The sequence below is a fragment of the Diplotaxodon limnothrissa genome, linkage group LG14 (assembly GCF_057381915.1).
Source record: "Diplotaxodon limnothrissa isolate DT_005_m linkage group LG14, D_limnothrissa_male_GT1.1, whole genome shotgun sequence".
In the NCBI taxonomy this organism is placed as follows: Eukaryota; Metazoa; Chordata; class Actinopteri; order Cichliformes; family Cichlidae; genus Diplotaxodon; species Diplotaxodon limnothrissa.
In genome coordinates, this window is record NC_140609.1 from 28,179,272 (window position 1) to 28,193,453 (window position 14,182).

At 38.1% G+C, this 14,182-nt stretch overlaps 2 protein-coding genes across 2 annotated transcripts; both read right to left on the reverse strand.

The window, feature by feature from the left end:
* Positions 1-876: 876 nt before the first annotated feature.
* LOC146619056 (extracellular calcium-sensing receptor-like) lies at positions 877-4,952 on the reverse strand. Its single transcript, XM_085370187.1, has 11 exons — positions 4,687-4,952; positions 4,282-4,470; positions 4,029-4,146; positions 3,572-3,751; positions 3,291-3,479; positions 2,733-3,191; positions 2,358-2,567; positions 2,142-2,265; positions 1,806-1,999; positions 1,390-1,671; positions 877-1,299 (listed from the first exon to the last, which is right to left on the reverse strand). Exons 1-11 carry the CDS (start codon positions 4,950-4,952, stop codon positions 877-879), a joined length of 2,634 nt encoding a protein of 877 aa, XP_085226313.1.
* A 4,463-nt stretch (positions 4,953-9,415) lies between these two features.
* On the reverse strand, positions 9,416-13,410 carry LOC146619057 (extracellular calcium-sensing receptor-like). The gene is made up of 11 exons (XM_085370188.1): positions 13,145-13,410; positions 12,773-13,011; positions 12,559-12,650; positions 12,270-12,449; positions 11,979-12,167; positions 11,374-11,856; positions 11,055-11,264; positions 10,821-10,944; positions 10,509-10,702; positions 10,149-10,430; positions 9,416-9,838 (listed from the first exon to the last, which is right to left on the reverse strand). The coding sequence occupies exons 1-11, from the start codon at positions 13,408-13,410 to the stop codon at positions 9,416-9,418; spliced, it is 2,682 nt and encodes an 893-aa protein (XP_085226314.1).
* Between the last annotated feature and the right edge of the window lie 772 nt (positions 13,411-14,182).

Sequence of the window (14,182 nt, forward strand, 5' to 3'; positions counted from 1 at the left end):
TGTGTCAGCGCAGAGCTGACACAGGATGTTTGATTTGTTTGATTTGATTTATGTTGCGCTGTCACATGATGTGACTTGACACTTTAGGGGGTTGTTAAGTTGTTTACATATTATATTTTATTATATTACATATTATATATTCACCAGCTATTTCTGTTGTTGATAATTTTATTGTAATTTTTGTATTCTAGTTTCTCAGCAGTACTTATTTGTTTTAATTTGTTTACTGGTTTGCGTCCACTTTAGTCAATTATTTATTTACTAGACAGAAATTTCATAAAACAGTATGGAACACTGAAATCTCATCTGTACTCTGATCGTATTAATCTTTTCTGTATAACAATTTACTTTTTAACTGCATACTGCAGTGCATACTGCAAACTGCACATCTCAATAGACTAAAGGCATTTAAAATTCTTATTTTTCAACATTAATGAAACATTTGTACCACTACAAAGTAAAAACAACACAACATTGGACTTCTTTTATAATGGTGTTTTTATTTTATGAATGTGTTTGTTACCTAAGCAATTTTTGTAAAATAGGTGCAGTGCAGATTTTTTTCAAAAGAGTAAAATTTAAAAAAAGATAAGAAATTTGTCAATTTTTTTTCTTTGACAGCCTGACATATTTTGTTAATTCATGTCTGAGTGAATATTTCTGATTTCATATAGCTTAGTAAACACTGACAATAGCTAGCAGATAGTGATGCAAATGCAGCTCCGTCATAAAGTTTTAGGATATGTCACAATTTAATAAGACAATAAACCATCATATTTTTAAATGATATATGACCAGATAAATACAATGACTCTATTCCAGTTGTTAACATTTTTAAAAAGGTGAATTACAGTGGCAATGGTTACATTTGCTTTCCTATCTACCCATCAAATGTTTTTTAGTGTTTTTCTCAGGCCTCAAAAGAATGATGAAGCACTTTGGAGCAAATATGCAGAACAGCAAACCATAGCTAGAGACAAGGATGGCAAAAATCTCAACAGCAACAGCATATTTTCCAGGAGAACTGACATAGGCAGGAACAAAAGCCACCCAAACAGCACAGAAAATCAGCATGCTGAAGGTGATCAGTTTGGCCTCGTTAAAGTTGTCTGGAAGTTTTCTGGCAAGAAAAGCCAAGAGGAAACTGGTGCAGCCCAGTAGTCCAATGTAGCCCAATACCAGAGAGAAACCCACCACAGAGCCAGTGGCACACTTCAGAGTAACTTTTAGCCCTGGGACATCCAGGTCAGATTTGGGAACAGGGGGGCTGATTGATAGCCAAATAATGCAGATGATAACCTTTATGGAGAAGCATTGTACAAAGTCAAGTTAATTTCTGTAATCACATTAACAGTAATAGTTTATGGTTTCAAAAAGTGCATGTCGCACCTGCACACAGGTGAAGAAGAAGACGCTTCCTCTCTGTTGGCCTGGACCAAACCACTTCATCAAGGCTTCAGCACCAGGCCGAGCTGAGCGAAATGCTGCCAGAACCACAATGGTCTTGACTTTGAGGCAGGAGATGCAAAGCACAAAGCTGATCCCGAAAGCGGCCTGCTGGAAACGACAAGACCAGTCTGATGGACGGCCAATGAACACGAGCGAGCACAGGAAGCAGAGCTTGATTGACACAAGGAGCAGAAAGCTCAACTCTGAATTGTTGGCCCGGACCTTAACATGAGAATAGGAATATCATTATAATCAGTTTCTGTGAATTCTTTCAAACGATTCCTATATGCTTAATGTTTTGGAAACTTTTTTCCCAAAATGTACAGTGTCTCTGTTACACAGATATGCATTCTCACCATAGGTGTTTGACGATAGTGAAGGAATACCACAAACACAGCTGTTGTCACAGTGACACCAGAAACAGCTACTGCAGTCAGGGTAATTCCTAAGGTTTCATTGAAGGAAAGAAAATCCAGCTGGCGAGGAATGCAGGTTGTTCTTTTAGCATTAGACCAGAACTCAGATGGACATCGGTCACAGTGAGGGGAACCTGGGAGAAGAAAATACATACAGCAAAACGTAGATGTGCTGAAACTATTAAAGCCAGGATTATGGTATAATAAAAGATTGATGAATGAATATTGGAGTACTGAATAGATTAAATGCTTGTGAGGCTATTATATCTTCCTCACCAGTTTTATTGCTAATCTCCCCATCAGCACATGAAATACAGTCAAAACAGCAAACAGGTTGACCTTTTCTGGGTGCCATCCGTGTACCTGGGGGGCATCTTTCACTGCACACTGAAACAGGGACCTAAACAACAGAAAAAAAAGAAAAATCCTATTCTCATGTATACAACGTATTATGACCCACAAAAATTTTTTTAATTCTCCTATTTTAGCTACCTGATTGGATCCTGTGGTCCACTGAATCGCTGACTCATTAAGGTGGAGGTCAAACCCATCCACACGACCAATCAAAACAAATTTTGCTGGGCCCTCACCCGTGTTCTGCCAGTTGAGAAGGTCATACTTTGCATGGATGTCAGCACCTTGGAAATAAAGCTGTTCACCCTGTGGTGTGGTGAAGTTTATTTTGGCCACATGCTGCAAGACCTGGAAATGTTGAAACAGTTAATATTCAGTAACTATTCAGTGTTTTAGTACAAAGTACTAGTCTAATTTTAAGGGGAATTGTAAATTCTTAATGTCCCTACTGCAAATGTAGCTTTTGAAAAACGGTATACATGGAAATTTGGGAGTGAAAGCAATGTTGCTAACCTCTATGGGTTTAATATCTGTTGGAAAGGAGCAAGTGGAGTTTTCATTTTCAGAAATGCTGTCTGTGTATGGGCAGGAGAGTAAGCTGTGAAGGGCATGTGCTGCAACATAAACTGCAAGGTAGACATTATATGTCACTCTTAGCTTGGAGGTGTCAGTAAAGTGATTCTGCACTTCTTCCAGGGTTTCTGTACCACTGCAGGGTTTAGAAGCATATGAAGAGACAGATGTAAGACCAGGACTACATTTAAACTCCTTTTCCCAAAATTCTCTTAAGAACTCATCATGAGGACGATGAGATGGATTCAAACTTCTGATATAATTTCCAAATCCAGGTATAGTTAAACTTTGAATGGCCACACCAAAAACACCAGCTGCCACTTTGCTTGTAACTGGATTTTGGAGCAGATCTCCACTGGTGCTCCAAGCCTCACTGGCCAGAAACTGCCTGTTAGTAACCTAGTAAGCAAAAGGACAAAGTAAGAAAAAAATGAAAAAAATATTCTGTTACAAACCTCAGTTCTGTCTTGCATTATGAATTTTATTATGGTTTCTCACATTTAACTTGTCAAGCTGAAGGAATAATTCCAACACATCTGTATACCATGTGAAGATCAAAATCACCCTTGCAGCTGAGGCCTGAATTGTGAGTGCTGCTCGTCTGGCATCACGCACAATATTTTCCCTTTGAAGAGTCTCTACAAATGCCAGACACACCTCAGCTCCCTGAATCGCTTCCTCAAATATCTGAAATTTACATTAAAGCAGAGAACCTTTAGATTCGTGTCAAACAGTTGTGAAGATTTCTTGCAAAGATAAAATTGCAACAAATAAACCACCTTTAATGCAACATGCCCATAATCATTATCTGTTATCACTGCTCCAATCCAGGTCCAATTGAAATGTATGGCAAGTTGGGCAAAAGCCCTGGCTTGGTAAATATCACTGGCCATGGTCCTGAAGAAATTAGGATATTGATGTCTATCACTCAGACAGGGACAGCTAGCTGTATAACTAATCTGAAAAAAAAGTCATACTCATAAATACATATACATATAAATATACTGAAATATATAGTACATTTAACACAGGGTTCTACTATATAGCTGTGTTGCTAGAGTCTTTGTAGTTTTGTTTTTTCAGCAAGATTAAAATAATGCATTACTTGTGTGCACTATGATCAGTCAGAGTAAGAGTAAGTAAGTTGTATCAAATTCATGTATAGATTTGTGGGGGGGACATATACATACAGACACATATATATGTATAGATAGATAGATAGATAGTACAACTCACTAAAGGTACAGAGAGAGGCTCCAGGATTTTGGCGACTGTCTGAGTTGTTGCAGATGAGGAGCAACCAATGATCAAAGGAATGGGCTTATCACCTGATGACAATGGAAAATACAGTGAGATAAAGTTATAGTTTAAAGAAAACTAATAATACTTAATTTACTGGTTTATTTTAATTGCTCATTTTTAAATGAGGGCCAAAATTCCAAAACTAGATTTATTACCTCTTTCTTGTCCATAACCAGACTGCAGGGCTCTTGTGTTACAGTTAGTGCTGTCTCCACCAACCAGCAACAGTGCTGCCTGCAAAGCCCACTGTGGGAGGCCACAGTTATCACGGATGTGGTAGCCCAGTTTTATACCTGGTAACAAGTTTGTACTATGATTTATTTCCTCCACTGCAAACACCATAGCATAGATGTACTGCAATGGAAGATTTTGCACCCTGGGCACCCAGGATAAAAGAAAAAAGCACAACAATTACTAGCTCATATTCATATATCATGACATTATTAACAAGAATGGAAAGAAAATAATTGACTGCATTTGGAATAGAAAAGACAGAAATAAAAATAATAGTTATCTTCTGTTTTTTCCTGTTTTTCCAAAATGCAGTGAAATTGTACAGTTATAAGAGTAAAAAAAATGCATATAGATTTACCCAGTACAAGTATTGTTGTAGGGCTGCTGAGTGAAGTCATAGTTTATAGCTGGAGGATTGTAATGAAGATTAAAGAGCCCACCAATGATTACATCTCCATCTTCAAATAAACCCTGGTCTCCAGGTGTACCCCACCGAGAACAGGTCACCGTCTGAACTACCTGCACCCCCACCTGGAGCCCCAGCTGTCTGCCCACAAGCCCTACAAGGAGCAGGGATGGAGCAGTGCAGGACCAAAGAATGAAGATCCATTTGGCCCAGGACATGGACAGAGCTGTTCTGGATATTTCAAATATGCATATCATATTAAAACAACTTCTCAATGGTGTATCATACATTTATAAAATTTGCAAAAAAAAAAATCTGTATTGCTAAGGTTTAACAGTTCCCGAAATGCCTAATTGTATTATATTTTTCTTTATAAAGTAAGAAAAATACTTGTTCCTGGATGTTTACCACTGAAGGAGAACATTTCAAGACAATATGACAACAAAGATAGTTTCCACTAAAAGCTGGCAAGATATCTGAACTGACATACCCGTCTCTTGCTCTGCAAAACAAAGATGTTGTTCTAGGTATTTATAAGAGCTGTAAGGCTGATATTTGAAGCAGTAAACAAGATGAGCAAAACATCACTGAGGGTGACTGGTGTGTGCTGCAGAAACTGGAGTATTTACCTGGAGGGCGGTGACTACATGGACCAATAGATTTTCCTTGGAAACATTTTGTTGACCAGGTTTAGAAGATTTAATTTGAACTCAATAACAATGGAAAAAAACCACACAGAATACACCCATTCAAATGGCTGTTTTTATAATAGAAATGTTTTGAAATAGAAATGGAGCTATTTCACTGTATTATTTAGGTTGAATGTTGACTCTAACTCAACATTTGGCATTAACCCGGGATGCCCAATGGTTTGCAGAGGCACCCCCACGTCTCCGGGGAATAACAAACAGCATGTTTGACCTGCTAAAATATCAAATTTGCACTAGGCCGCAAACCTGACAGACGTTAATAAATAACCAAGCAATAAGTTCAGGTCTTCCCCTACACCTGAAGCTGAGAGAGCCAGATCTGGTATCTAGTATTATGAAAGGAGGCCATAGTGTTGACACTTAATCGCTACCAGCTGACGGTGAGATTTGCAGCTACATCTGTCGCAAGACTGCTGCAGCTCTGGTGAGTTTTGCATCCATGAGTTCACACAACAGTGACAAAGACAGGGATGTCTATTCAGTGACTATTCCTGACTGTGTAAAGATGTGAGCTGTTCACATAAATCTAGTCAGTTATGATTAGATAAGTTAACATGTGATTTGACTCCAAAATAGGAAACAGTAGTAATACAAAAATGCAATAAGCTGTACCACCAGGAGCAATAAAACATTGGTCATGCTCAGTGACAAGTATGTGTAAAAAATCATCCCCGTATTTACCCTGGCAGATCTATTGCGTTAAATTGGGTTTCGGCTGTTTTAAATTAAATTTCAATCAACATAAACAAGTGTGAACCACCAATGATTTGTCTTTTTTTTTTTTTGACACTTTTATATCTACATGCAGGCAAGTGTGCAAACAGTGCAGGTTGTATCATAGCAGTGTGAGTTGTCAGTATGACTAGAAAAGTGTTATATAGTTGTCAGTCCATTTTATTCAGTTATATAGGTGCTTGTTCACATGTACCACACATATGATTATCATAATCCAAATGAGCTTGCACTTCTTATTTGAAAAGAATTATACAATGCAAAACAAAAAGGATTCACAAAGGAAAAACATTTGATGAAATTGTTTGAATCTGATCTATATTTGAAGCTTTCATCCTTTTCTTTTTTTTACTGACAGATTGCACCAGCAAACCATGTTTTGAGTGTTATTTCCCATGGAGTTAAGTCCTATTAAAAGGGTCATGGTACAGAGTGCCAAGGAAACTGTGAGGTAATTTTTATTGCATTGTGCTGTGTTTTATGGTTTTTCAGAAAACATGGCACATTATTCATATACAGGGTCATGAATAATCAGGGCCAATCTTATACTTCTTTGCCCTCAGACTGCTGATTTATTTGTCATTCCTAGGGTATTTAAAAGTAAAATGGTAAGCAGAGCCTTTAGGTTTCAGGCCCCTCTTTGAAGCCACCTCTAGGTTTTGCTTCAGGTAAACAGATACCCCCTGCACTTTTAAGATTAGGCTTAAAACTTTGCTTTATAATAGGTGTAGATCAGGTGACCCTTAATTCTCTTGTGCTGCAACAGGTCTATGATAGGGATTTCCTGTAATAAACATTTCTTCTTCAGTCAAGTCTTTTCATTCTCTCTGTTTATGCCTACTTTGCGCTTAATCATAATTATTATCTGGCTCTCTTCCTCTTGTCTTTTGTCCTGTCCCCCTCTCCTCACCCCCAGCTAGTAGTGGCAGATGGCTGCCCCTCCCTGAGCCTGGTTCTGCCAGAGGTTTCTTCCTGTTCAAAGGAGTTTTTTTTTTTCTTCCCACTGTTGACAAATGGTTGTTCAAAAGGGTCATCTGATCATTGAGATTTTCTTCTTCTTTTTTTCTTATTGTAGCTTTTTCACCTCATAATATAAAGTGTCTTGAAACAGAAGTTGAGTAGAAGTAGAAATTAATTGAAAAAAATCATTTAGGACACTTTAACCTCCTAAGACCCGAACTCTTCCACGGCATGCATTTTTAATTTCTCTGTGATATTTGGGCTGATTGGGTCCTGATGAATGTAAAAACAAAGAATTATCAGATTTTTTTTTGCCTAATTTTTGTTTCTAACGAAAATGAGAGCCACATATGAGGATATTTGTTTAAAATTTTGATATAACAGTAACAGTATAATGTCCTCGTAAGTGGATATCGGGCACTTGTAGAGCAAAATTGAGTATTTTGGTCTAAATAACCCAAAATGTGATGTCAACATATGTGGACGCCAGGTCCTAGGAGGTAAAAAAATAGAATAGTTTGGCTGAAAATTTAGCCTTTCAAAGAGCATTTTGGTCACTCATATAGGAGTGATTTGAGATATTTATACATTAGTGGAAAAAGGAAGAGAAGCTCCAAACAATTTGTACTTCAGGTCACTATGACCCTTTCATTAAGTTGCCAGGGTTTACCACTGTTGGTAATCATCTACACTAAGGTGTAAACAGCCTGCAGTGTGTATAGGAATTTCACAATTAAAAAAAAGAAAATGGAACATGGCTTAAACATGGCAAGAAATGACATGACCTCTACTTCTATTTGGCCTCTGAATGATTAATGTAAATGGATGCAGTAACAATAGATTAAAATATTTGCTTATTTATTTGCTTATTTATTATTATTATAAATGGACAAAGTGGTATTCAGAATTCCTTATTATTATTAAACAGACTTGTTTTCTTTTCTGTAAGTATAAAAGCATAGAGTAGTTTCATATAACACGTACAGGGTCATGGCAACAAATTCAAATGGAAATTACATCCAGCTTTTCAGCTTTACATGCAAATGAAAAATTGTTGATTGGGAAGGAACCTGTTCATGAAAAAGCCCCTTCAGATTGCCCCTGTCTCAGAAATGGCACTATAAAGAATCCACTCAGAGAGGAAATTATCTGAAAATAGCCTGCAGAGAGTGCCCTTACGCCAATATACATGAACGGCGTAGGCTCTCGTCTAAAACACCGCTGTGAATAGTTGTAGGGTGGTTGATGTACCAACCTCAAATCCTTTTTCTGTGCCACACATAAAACATACTGTCTATTCAAAATGGTTTACAGGAAGTGGCAGATATCAGTGACTGAAATACACAGTCTAAAGTGACATACGGTGGTGAGAGAGAGATGTGAGTAGAAACACAGTTAACCCCAAAATTACCTTTGAAAATAAAACATGGACTAACAGTGCAATCCATGAACTTTATTGTATTGTTATTGCAAATTGTATTTGGACTGAGACAAATTTCTTTGGGTCAAAGAAAAGACTGTTTGCAATGGCATAAGAGTGCTGTATGTACATTAATTTCAAAGCAGCCAGGGGAAGGAACAGAGTATCAATAAATGGTATGACACTACCATCTGCTGGCCATGACTTGGTACATGCAGTTTCAGCAAAATCTACATATCATCTTTAAAGTTATTTGTGTATGTGACATCTACCTATTTATCATGAACTTTGATTGTTGTATATATTTAGAATATATAAGATATTAATGTGATCTGCCTGACAGATTAGTCCTCTCTGTATGGAGTGTGTATCTTCCATTATCAAAGTCCAATGCCGTTTTATTTATTTACTACCAAATGATATCATAAGTCGCCTCAGCACATCTTTGAGTATTTGATATCTATAAGTGTTTTGGGTTGGCCTGTTGTCTTTAAACTGGTGTGTAATGGTTGTGATAAGTTGTCCTGAACTCTCAATTTATTATCAACAAAACATATCAGTAAGTTAGAAAAGCAATCACTAAATTTAAATCAGTTTATGTGGATGGCATAATGAAAAAAAAAAAAACTGGCCTAGAACAAACAAAGTGAAGCATTTTACTGGGTTTTGGTGCAGGTTGTAATCAAAACTCAGGGGAAAAAAACCCACTAAAAACATTGATATAGAACACATAATTGCATTATATTTGATTATATCCTCTATTATTTACTAACAGTAGAACACAACTACTTTTTCTAATTCAATTCAGTTATTAATAAAAGACAAATGTAAAAAGAATTCTACACTCACATTTGAATAACTATCGAGCCATAAGATGTTTCTTTGTGTTCTTCTCAGGCCTCAAAAGAATAATGAAACATTTGGGGGCAAAAATGCAAAGCAGTAAACCATAGCTAGAGGCAAGTATTGCAAAAACTTCCACAGCAACAACATACTTCCCCGGAGAGCTAATGTAAGCAGGCACAAAGGACACCCAAACAGTGCAGAAAATCAGCATGCTGAAGGTGATGAGTTTGGCCTCATTGAAGTTGTCTGGAAGTTTACGAGCAAGAAACGCCAAGAGGAGGCAGGTACAGGCCAGCAGGCCAATGTAGCCTAGGACGAGGGAGAAGCCTACGACAGACTCCATGGTGCACTCCAAGGTGACCTTTGACCCTTGAAAACCAAAATCACTTTGAGGCCTGGGGGGACTGAGAGAGAGCCATATAACGCAGATGATAACCTGTATGGAGAACAAACAAACCTCAAAGTTATTATTATTTAAAAAATTATTATTATAATGAAGCATGGGATTTCCAATGAAATTTTACTGTAAAAATCATGCCCAAAAGTAATATTTAAATGTTCTTACTCCACTGTTGTTGCCCACATTTTTTAATTTACCTCATTTGTACATTAATGTACTTTATTTGTACATTAATTTACTTTATTTGTAGATGAGACAGCTAATGAAAAAGATTGTGATCTACTATAGAGAAAGGACACTATTGGCAAACATTCTCATTATGTCATCAATACAGGAATATGTGCACCTGTATACAGGTAAAGAAGCAGACACTTCCTCTCTGTTGGCCTGGGCCAAACCACTTCATTAAAGTTTCAGCACCAGGCCGAGCTGAGCGGAAAACAGCCAGAACCACAATGGTTTTTACCAGGAGGCAAGAAACACAAAGCACAAAGCTGATCCCAAATGCAGCCTGCTGGAACCGGCAGGACCAGACTGACGGGCGGCCAATGAACACAAGCGAGCACAGGAAGCAGAGCTTGAGTGACAGAAGAAGGAGGAAGCTCAGCTCTGAATTGTTGGCTCGTACCTGGATATGAGAAAAAATAAATATGAAACAATGAATCAATACTTTAAACTCTATTTCACATTTTGTCAAAGACCTCACCATAGGTGTTTGACGGTAGAATAGAAACACGACAAAGACAGTGGTTGTCACACTGACACCAGACACAGCTGCTGTTGTGAGAGTAATGCCCAAAGTTTCATTAAAAGAAAGAAAGTCCAGCTGGCGAGGGATGCAGGCAATTCTTTCAACATTAGACCAGAACTCAGACGGACACTGCTCACACTGAAGTGAATCTGGTAAAGAAGTGAGGAAAAGCAGATTGAAAATAGGAAAATAAAAAGTGCAGATGAACTTAAAGTAGACAAGGGTCAAGGAAAACACTACCCCAGAACTCTGCTTACATTTCCTTACCAGTTTTATTGCTAATCTCCCCTTCAGCACATGGGATACAGTCAAAACAGCAGACAGGTTCCCCTTTCCTATCTGTCATCCGTGTACCTGGGCGACAGCTTTTACTGCACACTGAATCAGGCACCTAAATAAAAACCACAAGACACATGGCATAATCTTATAAAAATTGACAAGAACACTACTTTCTGCAGCAAATTAATCAGTAACCTTTAGGCAGTTTGTTAATCTGACTACCTGATTTGATCCTGTGCTCCACTGAATAGCTGACTCATTAAGGTGGAGGTCAAAACCATCTACATGACCGACCACAACAAGTTTTAGCGTCCCCTTGGGTGTGTTCTGCCAGTTCACAAGGTCATACTTTGCTGGGGGGTCACCTCCTTGGAAATAAAACACTTCTCCTTGTGGTGTTGTGAGATTCACTGTGTTTAAGTGTTGCAATAGCTGAAAGTACAGTATTGAGAATATAAAGTGCTTTATAGTATTCAACTTATTGAAATCTTAAAGTCCAGCACTTGTGTTTAATAGCTCACACAGTGATAATTATGATCACCTCTACAGTTCTGATGTGTTTTGGAGAGGAACAAGAAGAGATGTTGTTTTGAGGAGGGATTTTTCCACTGGGGCAGGAGAGTAGGCTGTGAAGGGCGTGGGCTGCAGCATAAACAGCAAGGTAGACATTATACACCACTCTTAGCTGGGTGATGTCGCTAAAGAAATGCTGCACTTCATTTATGGACTCTGTCCCACTGCAGGGTGGTATAGAAGCTTTTTTCACATGAGATGAGGTAGAAGTATTGTGTGAGGCATTCACAATACTGCATCCAAACTCCTTTTCCCAAAATTCTCTCAGAAATTCATCATCAGGACGATGAGATGGGCTCAACTTTTTTAGATAATTTTCAAATCCAGGTATTGTTGAACTCCGAATGGCAACACCAACAACTCCACTTGCAACCTTAGAGATTGTAATATCTTGAAGAAGATCGTCACTGGTACTCCAGGCCTCACTGGCCAGAAACTGTCTGCCAGTCACCTAAGGAAATATCAAAATAAAGAAAGTTTGCAATAAAACCAGCAGTGCTTTTATTTTTCAGAACACAAGTTTATGTTTACTGATGAACTCCTATGCTACTAGTGTCAATATATTTTACTCACATTTCTCTTGGCAAGTTCCACAAATATTTTCTGTACATCTGTATACCAGCAAAAGATCAGAATCACAGTTGCAGTTGAAGACTGGATCGTAAGCGCCACCCGTCTGGCATCACTCACAATAGTTTCTCTGTGAACAGTCTCAATGAATTCTAAACACACCCTTTTCCCCTTAATCTCTTCCTGAAATACCTGAAATATGGAGGTATAAACAACCACTATGTTATCTTTTATTATATAAGACGGACACAAAGATTTATTCAGCAATTTACAGCATAATAGGAAAACATGCACCTGTATTGCCTTTTGACCATAATCATTGTTCGCAAGCACAGCTCCAATCCAAGTCCAGTTGAGGCGTATGGCCATTTGTGCCATGGTCCGAGCTTGGTAGATATCACTGGGGATTGTTCTGAAGAAGTTAGGAAAGTTGGACCTGTCACTAAGACAGGGGCAGCTAGCCAAGTAGCTGATCTGTGAGCCACACAAATATCAGTTTTTTACAACTTACAAAATATATTAGCTCTTCAAAGATGACTATACAATATTATCATCAGTCATTGTTCCCATTATAAAAACTTACAACTGGTACAGAGAGAGGCCCTAGGATCCTAGAGAGTATCACTCCTGTTGTAGATGCGTGACCTCCAATGAGTAAAGGAACAGGCTGAACACCTGATGATTGGATAAATAAATAAATAAATAAAAGCAGCATCTTTACACAGTCATAGGATCATATTATTTGTTGTTTGACATGAACTTTTCAAATTTTAACTTCATGAAATTTGAAATCAAACCTGCTGTCTCTCCGGGTTGTTCATAAGCTTCAGAATAAAGTGTAGAGGCTGTTAAATTGCAGCTGTGTCTGTCTCCTCCAACCAGTGAGAGAGCACTTTGCAGAGCCCATGGGTATCGGCCGCAGCTATCAAGTATATGATAACCTAGTTTTATTCCTGGTAGCAGAGCGCTGTTTTGATTTATTTCCTCCACGGCAAATGCCATAGCATACATATATTTTAGTGCTTGTAAATCTAAACTGTGACCACAGGAGGAAAAAAATCATAGTGAATTAAACAACCTGTGAAAGGCAAGGTTACAGGATATGATTTTATAATATGAAATAATACATATTGCAGCAAACAAACAAACATGTTTTGAGTAAGTTTTACCCGCTACAAGGTTCATAATGTGGCAGTCTGGTGTAGTCCTGTTCTACAGCTGAAGGTATGTAATGCAAACTAAAGAGTCCGCCGATAATCACATCTCCATCCTGAAAGACACCCCTGTTGCTTGGCGCACCCAACTGGGAGCACACCGTCGCCTGCACCCCCTGCAGTCCCACTGGTTTACCCATTATGCTGACAAGCAGCAGGGAGAGGGCTGAGGAGAGCCACTTAGTGGGTTGCAAGGGGAGCCAAAATGTGGAAGCAGCCATTCTGTATATGGCACACATGAATGTCAGAAAATTCATGAATCGTAATTACAGTAAATCTAGTAAATGTAAAACACAATTCACCCCAAAACAGCTTCATCAAACCTGTAAAATAAGTCAAATACACTTTTACTAAATAAAACATTTAATTAAATCCTATAGAGCTTCATATGAGTTCTTCAAGAAGAAAGGGCATTTTAAACAAAAACATGATTTCACCTGGTTACAAAGTCCAAACTATCTCGACCAACACATATCTGCCTCCCTCTCTGCACATGTGAGGTGTTGATGTGGGTATTTATAACAGGTGGGAAGCATTTTGAAAGGAAGTAAAACTGATGACTCAAGCAGCAGATAAAATAAAATGACTCCTCTCCAGAGTAATAGTGGAAAAACACTTGAATGCTAACAAGTAATTAGCATGCATGCAGTTGGCAGTGGTGGGTGTGTGTATGAGAGTACAGTATGGTTCCTGTACCCTGTATCCTGTACCCCCGGGGGGAGTATTTTATATAAAATGAGGTAATTGTGAAGTGTTGGTGTAGTGAATGAGCACAACAAATACTTACATTAATTCAATAGATTAAAAAAAAAAAAGAAATAAGGCACTCTGACTGCACACAGAGGCACTTGTGGAAGCCCAATTTTTTCAAGATTGCTACTATTACTACAATTACTATTAAAATACTATTCCCCTGCTATTTGCAGGTTCAAAACAATATTTTAGAAATGCTCTATCATTTGCCGGCAATAAGTCGGACTCGTTCCTGGTGGG